We start from the raw sequence: 19388 nt of genomic DNA on the forward strand, positions 1-19388 counted from the left end.
ATCTCCAAAGTGATTGACATTCGAGATTAAATCTCACCTCACTTGAGATCAACAACTAAGATTAAAACATAACCATTTACTTTTCCTATGTTTACTTTAGCTCAGTTAGCCAACATAATAAGTGTGTGCTTTTACTAAGTCAAAACTTATGCTAATTTACATTAGCAACTTGCTCACACTTGAGCAAGTGTCCTAAGGAGATTTGTGGGTGACTTCCACACGCCTAGACAGTTAGGCTTGCGCAAAAGTACATTCTCGAGCTACAAACATCAACACTCCCTCTTAGTAAGTGAGGTACTTCTACCCCTTGGAACCATATTCCATCCTACAAATGCACTTGCTGCAATGGTTGCTCCCTCTGAACTGGAAGCCTTCCCTGCCACCTAGTCTAGAAATATCCTCGAACTGCTCCCCTTGGATTGGTTCCTAGAAGCTCCTGCTCCTAAATATCTTGTAAGGTCATCTCATACCAAGAGACCACCATGACAGGCTTGGAGGAATTTGTTGACTGCTCCTCCCCACCCAAACCTAAAGGCCAACTCCCTCTAAGTCGCTCAACCTTCTGAGCTATCTACTCCTTGTTCTCTATGACTACTCTACTTCTCACCATCGCTCGAATAAGCTGGCCTTTATCCTATCTCTCTAACGCCAATGATGTGGCCCTCATCATAACTAGATCCCATGGGTTTGATCAGAGCTTATCCATCCCAGAATGCTACATAGGACCCCGTCTTCTCTATCATAGAGACTGAGAGCAAACTCCACTTGAGTCATGGCACCCATAGCATGTCCTTCACCTCCAACCTGCCTCTTGACTCAACCTATAATATCATGGTTCCAATGCCCTTCACTGCATGTTTGAATCAACACCAAACTCTACATGCAATTTGGAGTCCCATTCAGTTAGGTTGTCAAACAGCTCATGTGCCCCTGTCATATGCCGTGTGGCTCCACTGTCTAGTGGCCACGCACCACTGATGAGGTGCCTAAGGAAAGGTAGCAAAAAATTATGAACTCGGTTTCAAATTTCCTAGCAAACTCTTCCTGAGCTTTTGTCGACGTAGCTACAATTGATTATGTACCCTTTCCACACTTATTCCTCTCTAGACACTTCGATGCATAGTGTCCCACCTACTTTATGATAGTCAAAACACTTGACCTTAGTCAAGTCCTTTGGTTATGAGGTTGACTCCTCACTCCTGCTACTCAAACTTTTGCTCTTCATTGCCCGACTGGCAAGAGAAAGGTTCTCATCATCCCACACTTATAGTATCCGCCAAACAATGATTTCTCCTAGATTTCCTTTTTAAGTGAATTCATCCCATATTTTGCTCCATTCAGATAGTTTCTCTCGTGCTAGAACACCTATCACAAAGGTAGCCCATTGTTTTGTAAACCCGCTCAAGGTTATCCTTACAAGCTCTACACCGAACAAGGCTACCCCAATAGCTCCAAGCTCATCTCGAGCTTGATGAATCCTAGTGAGATATGATGCCAATGTGTTTGACTCAGTCATTTTGGTGCTCCTCATCTTTCCCTCAAAACCATTTTTTGGTTTTGGTTATCACTCTGATATAAACTCATCCGAGCAATCCACAACTCATGGGAATTGTTCTTTCTTGATATGTGAGGGATCACATGATCCTTCACCACATCCATGATGATACGTCTAGCTCTCACATCTTTCAAATTATGGGCGGTCAAAGTTGTAGCATCTACAGGAGATTTGACCATAGCTTCTGCAAACTCCCATAGGTTGTTCTCCATGAGAAAAATGTTATTCCCTCCTTCCATGGAATGAAATTATAGGCGCCCTCCAAACTATCCTCAAACCTAAAACTAATCACTACCATCTCCAAACCAAAAAGTCAATTGAAATGGTTACAGTTGTCACACCCTAATTAGTACGATCTCCCTCTCTCCCTCTAAGGGTTGACCTCCGCCAATCACTTTGGGCCCTAACCACACTTTTGGCCTAATGCTTGTGACGATTTATTGCCTACCTGGTGGTCCTAGGCCTCCACCGAGCCTATGTTCTGCAGGTCCTTGAGTTTCGTTGCCAACCTGCGTGGTGCAGTTTTTTGTCGCCTAGCACTCAACTATCTAGCAACAATTTTGGCTGCCAAAGCTACCTCTATGCACACAAACTTTTTGAAGCTTTAAACCATGCCTCAATTGCAGCTTTGCACAGTGCTCTCTTCGCAAGTTGCGAACACCCAGCTCAACTCCTATGCTCTCAGCTCTGCCATAACTACCTAGTTCTCTTGTGGGCCATGTTTGTCGATCAACCACTTCCGATCTCATGCCCAAACCCTCACGTGCATCTACCATGACCTGTGACAGTATCCTGCAACCCTTCCAACATCCAGTCAGTGCTACCTCTGCCCTTCCAACGACTTTTGGGATCGATTCTCTATGCGCAAGCTTGTCCATGGCTCTACTCCTTTTCCTTTGTGCCACCTCTAACCAATCTTGGCCCTCTGCGCTTGGTTCAGCCTCTCCCACTGGCTTGCTACTGTGTCTCCCATTAGCCCATACACAACCCCAACATTGGTCCAATCATGGCTATGCACTCAACCCCGAGCTACCACTACAACCCTTTATGTCATTGTCTACCCAACAGGTCTTAGATACCTTATGCCTTTGCTCTGCGGTTGTCAAGTCACATTCCTCTAGCATCTAGATTAATTTTCTTGTCTGCGTGCTAGGTAGTGCCGACTAGTGATTGTCTGCCACTACAGGTCGTTCACCCCTCTTATTTGTGGATGGAACTGGCCTGTCAACCACTACAACTAGTGCCTTAGTCATCCAACCCCTTTCACTTTAACTCATCCCTGTATCGTATGGCCCCAACATCTGCAAAAAAAAAAAAATTGCTTTGTACAATTGTGATTGAACTCGGTCTCGACGATCCCTATATGAACTTTGCTTCCGTGTAATTCAAAGATCAGTTTCAAGGTTTTGGTCTCTGATACCATGTTAAATTTCCTCCAAACCTAGCACCTGGCAATTCATTGACCTAGCAAATTACAGATATATTGAATAAATGCATAGCTAGATTCTTAACTTAATTAGCAAAAGAAAAATTTCACATAACCAATCTCAATCACAATGACACAAATGAATGCTACGGTGCTACCCAATCAATATTTCATTAAAACTTTTATCTTACTTGGGCTCTCGTCCCAGGATAATGGCCCAACAAAGAAAGATTACAAATACAATATGTTTTGGAACAAATCTAGAAGATCAAGCCCTAGATCGATCCTTGATCTCCTTCGCTGATTTGGAGCTCCAAACTTCCCTTCTCCACTTCCTCAGACACGGCACACTAGAGCATCACACTCTTCACTTGAGAAAATCTCTCTCAAAGGCTAGTGTCGTTGTATGGTGTGCCTTCTCCTCTCCTTAGCCTTGCTTTTATAACTTTACATTGAGCTAAATCCCTAACCCTAATCTCGCCTCACTTGAGATCAACGGCTAAGATCAAAACATAATCATTAAAGTAATTTACTTTGCTTTTCCTAAGTTTACTTTAGCTCAATTAGTCAACATAATAATTACGTGCATTTCTTAAGTCAAAACTTAGCCTAAGTTACATTAGCAACCTGCTTACACTTGAGCAAGTGTCCTAAAGAGATCTGTGGGAAACTTACACGTGCCTAGACACTTAGGTTTGTGCAAAAGAACCTGCCTGAGCTACAAACATTTCTCTCACTCTCTCTCTCTCTCTCTCTCTCATATCTTCACTTGTACTTGGTCTCCCTCTCTCTTGAAGTTGCAAGGGTTTCTTGATCTTCTTGGAGCATCTTAAAGTCTAGGGTTAGGATTCAGCCCTTGGAGATTTGGACATTAGAGTTTTGAGACAAAAACCAGGGTTGTATTTGGTGAAGAACAAGAAGAGGAAGAAACATCTTGCCTTGGAGGACTAGGTTGAATGTTTCATACTTGTTGGATCTCCTTGGTTGAGCTAGGGTTTTTCATTGTTTTCCCTAGGTAAGGTTTTGGAGAGCTAGTGGATCGTACTAGCCTTGTGAAAGTCTACGGTATGTATATGAACTTCATGTTATGCTTATTAATGAGGCTTTCAGCTGTTCAATACTTGTGTACATTGCAGATTTGATTTTCAACCATCTACGTTAGATATGTCTTGCTGATTTGACATAAGTTAAAGGTAATTCTGTTAACTGATTTAACATTATAGTTGAAAAGGCTAAGGGCTGTTTTACTTCTGTATTTACTGTGTACAAAAGAGTTTTCAGATCCAGTTTGTGCATGATACGATTGCTCTGGAGGGCTAAAACTTATCAGAACACTTTAGTATATTTCTCTTGTATTGCCTAGAAGTTTGAGGTTGTTAAGGATTGACATATTGTTCATTTCTGCTGCTGTTTTATTATATTTCACAGCATTCCTAAGGCTGAAATTTCACAGGGCTAAGATCAAAGAAACTTCTAATTAAAAGATGAAATTTCCGTTTTGCATTAATTTAATAAGCACAGAAATTTCTAGAGGTTCTCTCTGCAATCCCAATTGTCTGTCCTTTAACCACAACTTTGGAACCATCACTGCACCACTTCGGCTTCAATGAGCTCTGCAAATCATGCTAGTATTTTTGTGGGATTTGGTTCATGAACATGAATTTCACCTCTGCTGGCTTTAAGGCCCTTAATTCATTCTCCTAATTATCAGTACCAAGCCTACATTCCATCTCAGATAACCTATGCACCATTTCCAACTTCATGATTCTACAATATTGTCCTAATTTGAAACAACCTTGCACCAAAATGGAAGTGAAACTATGGGGCATGCTAGGTGCTGTACCACCAATTTTATCCAGGTTCAGGAACCCTTCAAATGCATCGATAATAACAACAACAAAAATTGAAAAATAAAGTTGCTCATAAGCACCATAAGCACTAGTTCAAAACACTTACAGCGAAGTTAACTTCTGTAGAACAGTTACCTATATAAGAAGGTAGTTTAAATTTTTGAAAGACAGATTAGGCTAGTTCATTATGGTGTTGGAGAAAATATATGACAAAATGCATCAGCTGGTTCCACATAAATTTACCTTCATATATGCAAGTGTTAAAATCAAAGTGATGCTTAGCCAAAAACTCAATGGATGCTGTTTGACACAGAAAATCAAATGATGGCATATTGACTGATACTTCATTCCGAGGGAAAATGTAGAAATTGTACCTGCAAAGACACACAAGAACATGGTTGTGCCTTAATCCAATCAGTAGATTATACAAACAGTATCCGTCTCTATAATATTACAGGACAAAGAAATCAATTCATTTCATGCATTAAATGAGAAAGATCAGAAAATGCCTGTTAACAACAAACAAGGATTATGCAAATATTTTCCTTTCTCAAACTTAAAAGCAATTCTATGTTGCATATAGTTGTTTTACAACCTGAAATTTAAACATCAAATCATCCTTAAAGTGACTGGAAAAGTTTCTTCTAACTTGGATTCAAATAATGCCTGGAATAGATCAATCATCATCTTTGGTTTAAAGACCACAATAAGATGAATGAGTTACATGATCTATTATAGTATCAAGTTTAGCTCAAAGCAACACTACGAGAAAGCTCCTTATTGAAACTAACTATATTAAACTATATACTTATTTGATAATAAGATAGATTAACTATATATTTATTTGATAAGAAGATAGATTACAGGTGAAGGGACAGTCAACTGCTGCAAATGTATTCACAGAATCCTTGTACTTTGAAATTGTATAAATATTCTCTCTGAAAATTTTAACGATGCCATAAAAAATATTATGAATACCTGGGTATTCAAAAAGCTATAGTTTTACAGGAGAATAGAAAGAAAATTTTTAGAACCAATAGAAGACAGGACCACCTTTTAAATAAGATCCCTCAAGAATATTATTACCCATTGTGCACATTCCAATTTCCTTCACAAGTTTATGCATGGTATATTACCAATGAATAGCACTACCATAAGCTTAACTGGCACAAAGAATGACTAGTTTATTTGAAGTGCTCCAAAACAAGGACTTTGAGTATGCCATCTAGAATATAGTCGATATACATCTAGTGCCCTCCCTGGTAAATAATGGAGTTGTCATAAGGCACATATACTGAGTAGCGATCTATTGGTGAGTAAGTCCTCAAGTGTTGTGGGCAGAAATGATTTGTTTTGGCCGTTATTGCTGTAACTTTCAAGGCAGCAATGAGTCATATCAGTAGTTTTCTTGGCCATTAGTGTTGCAAGGCACCAATGATCTGTCCAAATTGTTTTCCTGGCCATTGGTGCTGCTGAAACATGGATGAGTTGTGTTCAAAACTGAGTTTCCTACTAGTGCTATTAGGAGCACAGATGAGAGATTTTAGTACACTGCAATGGCCACTAGAGTTATTGAGGACAGAAATGAACTGTATCAATAGCCTTGTCAGCCACCAGTCATATTGAGAGCAAGGATGAATTGTTGGTATCTGTGTTGGTGACCAATGCTACTAGGAGCACAAATGAGTTGTTTTGGTAGCCATGTTTGTGATAAGGTGACAGCAAAATGGAAGTCAGCACACTTCAACATTGAGAATACAGGACCTGATTTGGTGGGTACCAATGTACCAATGGAAGGATGTGTTACACATATCAAAAACCAAAGTGTAGACATTTGGTGCTTTCAAGCTTTGGCACTCCTAGGTGTTGAAACAAAGGTGAGATGGGTGTAAACATTTGGTCCTTTGGCACTCCCGGGTATTGAAGCAAAAGTGAGATGCTAAGGTAGTCATGTCTGTGTTAGGTTGGATTCCTGGAAGCCGGATGCAAGTGGGCATTCTTAAGTTGTGGAAACACAGGTTGCTCTTATGTGTGCATCACTACCCCACTCAGATCGATGAAAAACTCCGCAAGGCAAAAGAGTCAAGACCTCAACTGAACTCTAATAAAAACTTGGCTAGTACAAAAATTAAAAACATAAACAAACTTTTGACCCATCAAACTTGGGAAAAGTTAATGAAAAACACATTGACCTGTAATAACTCGTGAGTACTCATCAAGTTTGGGATTGGCCCACAAGTATTTTCAGGGCAAATGCACCTTGGTTGACTGATTTTCAACCCTACCAAAGTTACATAGGCCTTTACTAGTTAATCAATGAACATTGGCCATTACAAGTGTTCTACCACATAAATGTGTACATAGATATAACTAATCATGAAAACAGTGTGCATAATCCTTCAATTCATTTATCTAATATTAGTGAGTACAGCATGTCTCTCAACCCCAAAGCACTCACTGTTATACATTTAATTTATTTCCAATATAATTACATATGTTACATAATAAAGTCTGACACATAAATGATGAATGGAGAGATTTTGAAGAACCATGGACAAAATGTATGTCCTGGATGCACTTATGAAAGATCATGTACCATACTTAATTTCCTCATTTCTTGCCCATGAACTATGTTTCTAAAATCAGTAGATGCATCCAAACAGCTGAAGGATGCACGACTATTATTTCAACTTTTGAGTGAGGTAAGTGTCAAGGTGGGGATACATAATGTTGTATAGATCATTACCAATAAGGCCCCTAACTGTTGATTTTTGAGTAGCTTGGGAGGTACTCCAAGCCATAGGGTTCGGGGTTTAGAGGTTGGAGCACCACAAAGTCATTTGCGGGCTTAGAAACCTCCCAAATTTGGGGTTTTGTACCCAAAGGAGTTGGGCCAAAACCATGAGGCATTTGAGCATGAGAAAATTTGAGGTGATAGAGGATGTCGAGACAAAACCAACGCATCGAGAATCACTCAAATCGGAGCTCTAGATAATGAGATAATAATTTTTGAAGGTCACTGTTGGGTTTTGCACAAGTCGGCCTAGTGGAGGAAGGCTTGTTGACAGTTTGTCAAGCCCATATTGACGTCCAAATGAAGCCCTCCTTTAGTGTATAAAAAGGAGGTGAGGAGAGTTCAATTGAGTACATCCAAGTGAGCAACACAAGGACAGCGAAGAAGGAGAGGAGTAGCTCGTTCAAGGAAGAAGAGGATCTTTGTTTTTGGGCCGCAGGCTAGGGTTACTTCAGCAAAGGAGGAAGGGAGGTTAGGACCTCTCCCACGACTGTCTTGAAGTGTGAGTTAGCTAGCACGAAGGCCGCATTGCAGAGAGCAAATTCTGAGCTGTTTGTGAAGGGATTTGTGGCACGGTTCATCACTGTTTGGGCAGCAGATTGTACAGGAGTTTGTGCAGGCAGGCCGAGCCCTAAACATTGGACTGTTGGGTATGTACAGGGGCTGGTTTTAGCCCTACATTCCAGCGTAATTCAACAGCAAGGACAGGGATATATGCCGCAGCTGTGGGAGGCAGTTAGAAGGTGGAATAGTGGGCTCACAGGTGCCTGTGAGAAGCCCTAACCAGGCAGCTTCATCAACAGCAGTTCACTTCAGTTTGGAACAGCAGTCAAGAGGTATGTTTGACTGAGTTTTTGCCTTGTGTTGGGTCTATATTTAGATCAGTTTGGATGAGATTTGTCGCAGCCTGTGGGAGCCATGTGTTAAGGTTGTCTTGGGTGTTAAGAAACCTTAACTAGGAGCAGATTTCACAGTGAAGGATTGGATACCATTGGACTGGTGGAAGGCAGCATGTTGGCAACCCAAAGTAGACCTTGACAAGCTGATAAAGGGAGGTTGACAGCTGAAGTTTGGGTGAAGTTGATGAGCCTAATGTGCAGTACATTGATGGACTAGTGGACTGCTAGATTCACAGATTGGATAGCTCAGGTGTGGCCAGCCTACAAGAGCAGATTGGATCAGCCTGTCTTCATTGAAGCAGGAGTGACTTGCAGTAGTGATATGTGGCAGCCCTCCTAGAGACTCTATGTATTGTCTCCTTTGAAGGACTAAGGGGCAGCTAGAGAGCAAAACGGAAGCGAAGGACCAGCAGGATGAGATACGACATAGAGACTGCAGTGAGATTGTCAGTGTATCTTGTATTCTTGTACTTGTGGATAACTGAGGGTCATTATCCCTTGTATGGGAGCCCTAGACAGTTGTATTATATGTTAATTAACATAATAAAATTGGGTTGAAATTTTAAAAAGTTGTCTATACTTATGCATGTGTGATTTACTGTTTTATATTGTTCCGTTGTGCAAAGTAGCTTTGTTGAGATTCTTGGTTTGGTAGCGTCAAAGATTCTAAGATTCTATCCTAGACCAAAGATCGTGGAAATTAAACACTATGTTATTGATGGTAATTTGTTGCAGGATGAATACCTAACCATATGCACTGCACACTACCTTAGAACTCATGCTTGAGGATATATGTACAAAGAACCTTGGATGAACAAGGCTGTAAATCATGCCCAGTGCATTACCAAATAAATCTATAACCACAAACAGGCATTGAACCTAACAAGGAAAAGCAAAGGGGGTAAGAATCCTGTTAGGCCTACAATCCCTAGATTTCAACAAACTTCCTCTGCAATCTCTCATTTCCCATAAAAACAACTTGAGGAAGATGTTTACTTATATTGAGTGGACTAGGTATCAATGGAGCATCAACGTTAATGGACAAGACATTTGTGGGAAAAATTTTGACACCAATTTTTGGTCTAAACCAGCGACAATTTCCAATGTTGTCAAACCCCTTTCAAGGTGTTGTCGATGGTGGATGGGGAATAGTTGTTCATGAGTCATATTTATGAGGACATGAATCAAAGCAAAGAGCAAATATGGGCAACATAGAATGATAAAAAGGAAAAGTGTCTACCTATTTGGAAGATCACTGATAACAGATGCTCTATTAACATACACATGCAGCTACGTATTTCATGAACGCAAGGTACTGTTGCCTCAATCTAGAAGGTCTTGTCAGGTGAGCTCACAAAGGAAGAGCTAGACCAAGTGATAACACCGTGAGGTGTGGCCCACTGTCACCACAGCCCCTACCTCGTGATCTTTAGAGGGCATAACTTAGGCAAACTCAAGATTGACCAACAATGTTGGAAAATTCCCCATAAGGATGGATTAAGTACAAATTCGATGGTGCTTCCAAAGGAAATCAAGGGGTGGAAGGGGCAAAGGAGTAGGAGGTATATTTAGCCATCAGAAAGGGAGCATGGATGCAACCATTTGCATTTTTCGAGTAATAAATCAATCAATCAAGTTGAAGCAACAACCAAACTTTCTTGTATCAAAATGGGTTCAAGGATATCCTTTTTTAAGGGATTGGAATCTAGATTACACTGCCACTGAACACTGTAACTTATCCAAATTTGTACATGGGAAAGGACCCCCAACCAATTAGCAAATTAGCTAGCATGGGACCTGTTACCCACGAAAAGTGGGTAACCCATAACAGAAAATATTCTCCTCATTTGACAGCCAAACAGCCACATAACGATCTTCAAATAGCATTATGCCAGAGTTCTCCACCTATTTCTTCAATCAATGCTCTCGCCCATCTAGCATTCCTCTAGAAGGGAGATGGGTCATCTATCAGCAGGTACTTTAACTATTTTAGCAATCACGTGCTTTATTTTAATGTTATAGGCATATTAATATGAATCGCGGGGCAAAATGGATGATTGATTGCTCATGATTGTATCCTCATTCCCAGGCTTCAACTGGGAGATTAGACTTTTACCTAGTCCAGTGGGACCTCCTCTAAGGCCTTATGGTTTAATAGGGGCACTAACTGATATAGCATGTCCATGATAATCCATATGTATCACTTTCCATCCTTCCTTTTTTTTCATCTCCATTCTTTGGGTTAATAGTCATTCGTCATTGGAATTGGCAGCCTATATCCACATCTTGAGTCATGGCCTAGAAACTTGAACCCAGAGGTTGATGCAGGTAAAAGAACAATAAAAGCATATAAAGCCACAATAGAAAGAAAATGTAAAATGAAAAATTTGGCTAGGACTTACTTAGCACGAGGGAAAAAACCTAGCATGAGCTCTACCCCCCTCATAAGCCATCACGCAATTCCTCAAGCATTTATTGCTTCATCTAAAATAAAGGTCTAAAATAAAGAAATTCTTGAATATCCCAACCCCAATGAGCAAGAAACTGCTAGATCTTCAAGGGGTATTGGCAAAGCATAAAGCAAGCTTGGTACCCTAAGCTATCCACCAAATAAAGATAAATAAATCATTAAAGCAAAAGACACACCAGTGGGGAGGAAAAAGCAAGTCGAGGAAAGGGGTAACTCATGCCTTCATGATTGCTCCCTCTCTACATCATTACACTCAGTGTTAAATTTCTAATGCCAACTAGATTTATTTTCTCACGGCAATTTATTTTATCCCCAACAATTATTTATTTACCCAAATAAAGAATGAATCACCGAAAAATAAAATCGTTGTTATTTTTAACTTCTAGAATTAAATATATGCAATAGAAATAAACCAAAGAGATCAATCACACATTGCAAAATAAAATCACCCACAACAATTCTCTATCATTTAATTATCTAGAAAAATTGGGTTTTTTGACCCACAAAAATATAAGGAAAAATACAAAATCTTGGAACTTGTAACTCGTCACCCATAGAATGAGTTCATCCCAAGGAACTCGACCTTTAGGAAATCATCCTTTGGATGAATCGACTTGGAGAACTCGGCCCAAATACTCAGCCAGCAACTCGACCTGCGCCCTCCTTGCATGCTACTAATGCGCACTAGGGAAAACTCGGCCCTCGAACAACTCGGCCTCCTCCAAATAAAATCAATCTCTCTCTGGCAACTTAGCCCTATAATCTCCTTCACTCAGCCTCCTTGATTAGCCCCAATCCACTCGCACTTCTCCTTCTTTGTGCTCCTAGTCCACAAAGCCACTCGCACTTAAAGAAACCCACTCTCACTCTTCATGATGACTTGCTCACTTCACTTGTATCTTCACTTCCTCACTAGGCTCCCTTTATAATCTTCATCAAGTCCAAATCCCTATCCCTAATCTCCCTTCTAGAATTATCTTGGAGATCAACAGTTGAGATTATTTCTAAGTCACTTAAATAATTAAATTATTTATCCTTAGAAAATGACTAAATAGTCCACAATAATTAATTGACTTTAATTATTGTACTTTTCCTAGGTTAGACTTAGGAAAGAAGGTATAAATCACTTACTCCGTCAAGCAAGCACTTAGAAGATGCAAATAATGTCTTCCACATACTAAAACACTAAGCCTATGTAGAAGACCTTCTGAAGCCACCATTCGCGTCAACACTCCCTCCTAGCAAGGAAGGGTACTTCACAAACATCCCCTTCACTAGAAGCTTAGTGAGAACACCTGCCACTTGCTCCTCTATAGAAATTAACTGCAATCTCACAGCGCCCCTCTAGACACTATCTCTGATGAAGTGATATATGATCTCGATATACTTGCACCGATCATGAAACGCAAGATTCTCAAAGAGCTTAATGCAACTCTGATTATAGCAGTGAATCATTGTTGGCCCCATCTGCAAATCAAATAATCCTGTAAGCATCTTGTGAAGCCACACTGCCTCAAAACTCGCCATACTCGCTGAGTAGCTGCCATGAACTTTGCCTCTGTTGAACTGAGAGTACCATTCACTGTTGCTTCCTGTTGAAGCATGAGATCATGGTTGATCCCAAGCTGAAACAACATCCAAATGTGGATTTTTTGTCCACTACAATCCCTGCCCAATCATAATTTGTGTACCCCTGTAGCTCCACTCCTCCAACTCGGACATATCTCAATCCAAAGTCTATTGTACCTCGTAGGTACCTCAGCACATGTTTCTCTGCCACCCAATGAACCTGTATCGGTTCCACCATGAACTAGTTGAGTGTGTTCACAGCAAAACATATATCCAGCCTAGTGTTGATCAGATACATCAAGGAACCTATCAGTTTCCCATATAGTGTGGGATCCACTAATTGACCTTCATAAGCACTTAGCTTCTTTAGTTAGTGATCATCGATGTAGAAATAGCCCTGCAATCCTCCATCCTGAATCTCCTCAAGATCTCAATTGCAAACTTACCCTATCCAAGGAAAATCTCTATAGCTACTGCCACACCTCCAATCCAAAAAAAGTAGAGCATCAAGTCGATGTCCTTCATGTCGAACTTGGAAGCAAGATCCTCCTTGCACATCTCTATGAGCTTCTCTAATCTTGCCAAAAAGAGATCGTCCACATATAATACCAAGATGGGCGACTCACCCTCAACAAGTACATAGTACAAGTTGGGATCCACCTCATTCTTGGTGAAGCCCAAACCAAGAAGATATCCATCGATCCTGGCACACCATGCGCGTGGAGCCTGCTTTCAACCCATAAAAAGCCTTCTTCAACCTGCATACTTGGGAATATCTCCCAAGCACCTCAAAGCCCTGAGGTTGCTCGATATACAACTCCTCCTCAATCACCTCATTGAGGAAAATTGTCTTCAAGTCCATCTCATGTATCCTCCATCCCATCTCTGAAGCAATGGACATAACTACTCTAATGAATGCATATTTGGTGACAGGTGCAAATGTCTCCTCATAATCCACTCCCTCCTTCTGGGAGAACCGTCTCACCACAAACCTTGCTTTGTACTTCTCAATACTGCCATCAGCTGCACATTTGATCTTATAGATCCATTGAGAAGTAGACATAGACTTTCCCTCTGGTTTTGGCACGATGTCCCATACATCATGGTTCATGATGGAGCTATACTCCTCTATCATGGCACCTCTCCAGACTTGCTTGTATATAGCCTTCTCAAAAGTGGAAGGCTCAAATTCACTAACGATGCTCGTTAGTGCCAAATAACTAGAAAATCTCGTCGGTGGTTTGCTACCTGAAAGTGCTACTAGGAGCCTCCACGTGCTCCTCAGCGTCTCTCAAGGTTTGCTCAGCCCATCCCAGATTCCTCCTAGTAGAGCTCGAAGGAATATCCAACTCATCTTCCTAATCTATTGATTATCTTTGTTGTTGGTCCCTGTTCAGCCTTAGGAGCCTCTCGCTCCCGATCCTCTACTGCTACAGGCTCCTTCTCATGAGATCTCCTACGGGTCTTGCCCTCATCAAATCTGACATCCTGACTCAAGATCGCCTTCCTTTGTCCTATAATGTAGACTCAATAGGCCTTTGAGACCTCACTGTAGCCCACAAATATGCTCCTCTCAAACAAGGGCTCTAGTTTAGTCCTTTTCTCTATAGGAACATAGACATAACTAGACTACTGAATATGCGCAAATGACTCACATCCAGTTTCACTCCTGTAAACAGCTCCTTAAGAGTCACGTCCTCCAACACCCTGTGAGGACTCCTGTAATTCACATACACAGTTATATTGCAGGTCTCCACCCACAAAAACATAGGCAACTCTTGATCATAGATCATTTCCCTTGCCGCCTCCATGATGGTCCTATTTTTCCTATCGACAACCCCATTCTACTGAGGGTTGGAAGGCACTATGAGCTCCTTCTTAATCCTTGCCTCCCTACAAAAATCCTGGGACTCGTTGAAGGTATACTCGCCCCAATTATCTGATCTCAGCACCTTAATCTTCTTCCCAATCTAGTTTTCCACAAGAGCTTTGAACTCCTGAAACCAACTAAAGACTTCATCCTTGGTCTTCGAGAAGTAGATCCAAGTTTTACGGAATAATCATCTATGAATGTCGCAAAGTATAAGGACCCTGTGATCGATGTCACAGACATAGGACCACAAATATCTGAGTTTTCCATGTCTATCACTCCCTTAGACTTGGTCTCACTATGAGGATAAACAACTTTAGCCGACTTGCCAAGTGCGCACCCTTTGCACACTCCATCATGCTCCACCCTGATCTCTGGAAAACCAGTAACCATCCTCTACACCACAGGAAGAGCTCTGTAGTGTAGGTGTCACATCCTCCTATGCCAAATCTCGCTCTGGCTATCACTCTCCCTTTACCGATTGTCCTCTCAACAAATAGAGATCCCTCTCCCTTCTACCAATCACCCGCTTCTTGCTGAATTCAATCCCTTTTGGCCCAACAACCACCTCACCTCTCAGAAAGCTGACCTCCAATCCTCTATCTTCTATGGTTGAAACTAAAAAGAGATTCTTCTCCAAACCCGATACATACAACACCTCGTTCACCTCCATGATGCCACCTAAGTCCATCTAGAACTCAATACTCCCAATGCCTTCAACTGCATACTTGGCCTTGTCACCAAGCTCCACATGTACATCTTTGGGTCCTCTAGTCATGTTGGTGAAGACGTCTCGAGATCTCGTCATGTGACGAGATGCTCCATTGTCCACGAACTAGACACCTCTTCTGACAGTTTCAAAAAGGAAAGATACTAAGGCAAAGTTTTTCTCAAACTTCTTTGCCATATCCTTCATCTGCATAGTAGTTGTTGTAGCAGTCTTTCCCTTGCCCTTCTTCTTTTTGGACACTGACTAGCAAAATGCCCAAACCTATGACAAGCAAAGCACTTGACTTTGCTCATGTCCTTTTCCTTCTTGTTCTGTGAAGATCCTCCTCCACCTTGGTTTTGCTTGGCCTTCGCTTTGCCCTTTTTTGCTTGTGCAGCAAGAGCAAGCTCATATTTCTCTTCATCACCCTTTCGTTGTCCTCTAGTTAATGAGTTTTCCCAAATCTCCTTTTGGGTGAAGTCATCCCATAACTAGCTCCAATTAGGAAGTTGTTGACGAGCAAGAATCCCATCCACAAAAGTGGATCAGTGCTTTACACACCCCTTCAAAGCAACTTTAACCAGCTTTGAATCATGCATAGTTTCCCCAATAGCTACAAGCTCATCACGAGCTTGCTAGACCCTCGTGAGATAAGATGTCATGGCCTCAAATCTGTTCATTTTATTGTTGTTTAACTTTTACTGCAACACCATTTTTCTGTTTTCATTTGTACTTTGATAAAGACCAGTCAAAGCTACCCACATTTGTCTTCTGGTGTCCTTCCCTAATATGTGAGGAATTATATGATCCCTGACACCATCCAAATTATGTAGCCTGATTTCAAATCCTTGAGCTTATGCACTGTTGCAAGGTTCGGATCTGAAGGAACCTACACATCTCTAATTACTAGGTCCCAGAGACCATTCATATTCAAAATCACGGTAATTCGCTCATTCTAGGGACTGAAATTTGATACCTTGTCCAACTTGTCTTCGTGTCTCAAACTGCTCAATGATGCCATCTCCCCAAATCGACCATGGCCACAAAAGCCAGCTACAAAATTTCAAAATAATTTTGATGCCACAAAAAGGAAAAATTGTTGTTGCAAACCGTCATGATCTCATATCTCTCTCTCAGAATCTTCTAGATAGATCTAATACCATGTTAAATTTCCCAAATCGACCATGGCCACAAAACCCAATTACAAAATTTCAAAATAATTTTGATGCCACAAAAAGGAAATTGTTGTTGCAAACTCTCATGATCTCAGATCTCTCTCTCAGAGTCTTCTAGATAGCTCTGATACCATGTTAAATTTCTAATACTAGCCAAATTTATTTTATCATGGCAATCTATTTATCCCCGACAATTTATTTATTTACCCAAATAAATATTGAATCACTGAAAAATAAATCACTAGTATTTTTAACTTCTAGAAGTAAATATATGCAGCATAAATAAACCAGCGAGATCAGTCACACATTGCAAAATAAAATCACCCAAAATAATTCTCCATCATTTAATTATTTAGAAAATCACGGTTTTCGACCCACAGAGATACAAGGAAAAATACAAAATCCTAGAACCTGTAACTCAGTACAGATAGAAATGAATTCAGGCGAAGGGACTCGGCCTCTAGGAAATTAGCCTTCAGATGAAATCGGATTGCAAAACTCGGCCCAAATACTTAGCCAGTAACTCAGCCTCCTCCGGATAAAATCAATCTCCCTTCGGCAACTCAGCCCTGCAATCTCCTTCACTCGGCCTCCCGAATTCACCCCAATCCACTCGCACTTCTCCTTCTCTACATTTCTAGTCCACAAATCCACTCGCACCTAAACAAAATCGCTCTCTCTCTCTTTGTGATAACTCGCTCACTTCACTTGTATCTTCACCTCCTCACTAGGCTCCCTTTATAATCTTCATTAACTCCAAATTCCTAACCCTCATCTCCCTTCTAGAATCATCTTGGAGATTAACTGTTGAGATTATTTCTAAGTCACTTAAATAATTAAATTATTTGTCCTTAGAAAATGACTTAATAGTCCACAATAATTAATTAACTCTAATTATTGTACTTTTCTTAAGTTAGACTTAGGAAAGAAAATATAAATCACTTACTCCGCCAAGAAAGCACCTAGAAGAGGAAAATAATGTCTTCCACATGCTAAGACACCAAGCCTATGTAGAAGACCTTCCGAAGCTACCATTCGCATAAACATTCAAGATGTTGGACCTCCAATAGTTGGTATCATGACTATGGCACCTTCCTTGAAGCCTTTCCCACTCCATGACCACCTTATCACATAAACCTATGGATTGGTGGGTTTATGTACGACATCTCACTCCCCTTGGGGGCAAAAAACACCTAAGAGTGTTGTTGATTTAATCATCCCTAATATAAGTGACGTAACTTGTTTACATATCTTGAGCTAGTTTTGTGTTAAGTATTTATGTGCCCCTAGCATTAGATATGGTCCATTATGATGCCTTAATGATCTTATGTCCCTAACGATATTGATCTCGCTTGATCTTAAAAAGGTTCGTTCAACTGGTATCACACATTGTACAAAGATCCCTTGAGGGATGGCTTGACTCCTTTGCATGTTTTATCTTCATTTTGAGAGCAAGTATGACCATTTGGCCCCAACGTTGCCCCTCCCTCCAAAGATAAGTGTTGGGCCTTGAGCAACTTCTATAGGATTCTACACCTTTTTGTACCTCCAATTACTGAAATGTTCAACTTGAGAGCTTGGGCGTTGGACTACTTGATGATGTGCCCAAATGGACCTACGACGCCCTCAAGCTAGCTTTGGCCCTATTTTATGGATGGTGCCTTGTTCCAGAGCCCAGATGACGATGGATGTCACTAAGATGACTTGGGCGCTCTAGCAGAACCTCCTTGGTGCCATTGTTTACCCTAGACAGTGCCACGTCATTCTTACATGCCTTGGAAGGATGACCTAGGCCTCTTTATGGATGATGTCAAGGAGGGGGTGCATTTTGGAGATGTACCCATGCATTTTGAGGATTTCTTGGAGAGAGGAGCACTCTTGGACCATTTATCACTTGCTTGATGCATTATTGATCATTATTGGAGAATGACGGCATGGTGGAGACCATTCATTCCCACACGTGTGGGTTATTTTTGGCATTTTATTATGTTTTAAAGTTATCTCAAGGTTGGCTTGTGACCTTTGACCTAGTTGAATGCTCATGTAAACTTGTTTTAGGGTTACTTGTAAATAATAAAAAGAGACTTGGTTTCCCTCATATAAATAGAGAGAAGTCTCTTTGATTTATTCATCATCATCATTCATCCCACTTATCATCTTCAAGAAGTGTGCACTAGCTATTGGACACAATGTGATCTTTATGGAGTGAATTTTCTTGAGGGAGATGTTTGCATGAGGGGGCTTCTTGGGGAATGATTGAAGTGATTCTTCTGGAATAGTGTATGTTTCATGCTAATATTCTTCCATTTTGCATGCTAATTATGAAAATTAGAGTTTCCATGTGTGCCATATTAAAAATTGCAATATCTTTCCTTGGAATCTTAATTTTTCATGGTATGTAAAATTTGTTTGCAAGAATCCTTCAAGAGAACTTTGATATATGCATCTCTTAAACTTAAGATCTTCCATTTAAGGAAGTTTCTCGGGTTTTAAGTAGAGATCTTCATTCTCTCACCCTCTTAATCCAAACCCTCTTCATAGATCTTGCCATAAATGACTCCATTGCCCAATTATATCAAGGCATAAGTCTAGTAGGTATTGATCAAAACCTAATCTCTCTCTTTTCTTGGTAATTAGGGTTAGGGTTAGGTTATAATTTAAATTTGCATTTTTAGCAATTTTACATTTAGGTGTTATTGCCCTAGTACAGGTATTGCATTTAATAAACTGGGAAAAAGGCAAAATCTAGCATTAACTGCATGTTAAAACCCTAAAATAAGGCTCATGTTTTCTTTATTGTTGTTTTACGCATGTTTCAGCCATAAAAACTATTATGTTTGCCCTAAACCTCGTCTACCCCCTTTATATCCTTGCTCCTTTGTTGATCCATGCTTAATAGGATATGTTCATGAGTTTTTATATGCCATTGTGTGCCCTAAACCTGCCTATCTTATGAACCTATAGCAACTCTCTTCCAAATTGTACAGGTCTTTAGGAAGTGTATTTGAACTTTACAAAACTCTTATCTCAATCTTTCAAGGCTCCATCAATACCTTTCCTTCAATCTTTAG

General features: G+C 40.5%; 1 protein-coding gene across 2 annotated transcripts in view; it reads right to left on the reverse strand.

Annotated features, from left to right (window-relative positions):
• AHG2 (Polynucleotidyl transferase, ribonuclease H-like superfamily protein) overlaps positions 1-19388 on the reverse strand; it is a 271334-nt gene that overhangs the window by 216150 nt on the left and 35796 nt on the right. For both annotated transcript variants that reach the window (XR_016252485.1, XM_089395136.1), the window contains exon 2: positions 5075-5205. Coding sequence is in view for 1 of the 2 variants with exons in the window: in XM_089395136.1 (XP_089251262.1) it covers positions 5075-5205 (131 nt within the window). In the remaining variant the exon portion in view is untranslated. The remainder of the gene's footprint in view (positions 1-5074; positions 5206-19388) is intronic.

The sequence above is a fragment of the Pinus tabuliformis genome, chromosome 1_2 (assembly GCF_031772625.1).
Source record: "Pinus tabuliformis cultivar Carrire ecotype Pingquan chromosome 1_2, CPIR1, whole genome shotgun sequence".
NCBI lineage: Eukaryota > Viridiplantae > Streptophyta > Pinopsida > Pinales > Pinaceae > Pinus > Pinus tabuliformis.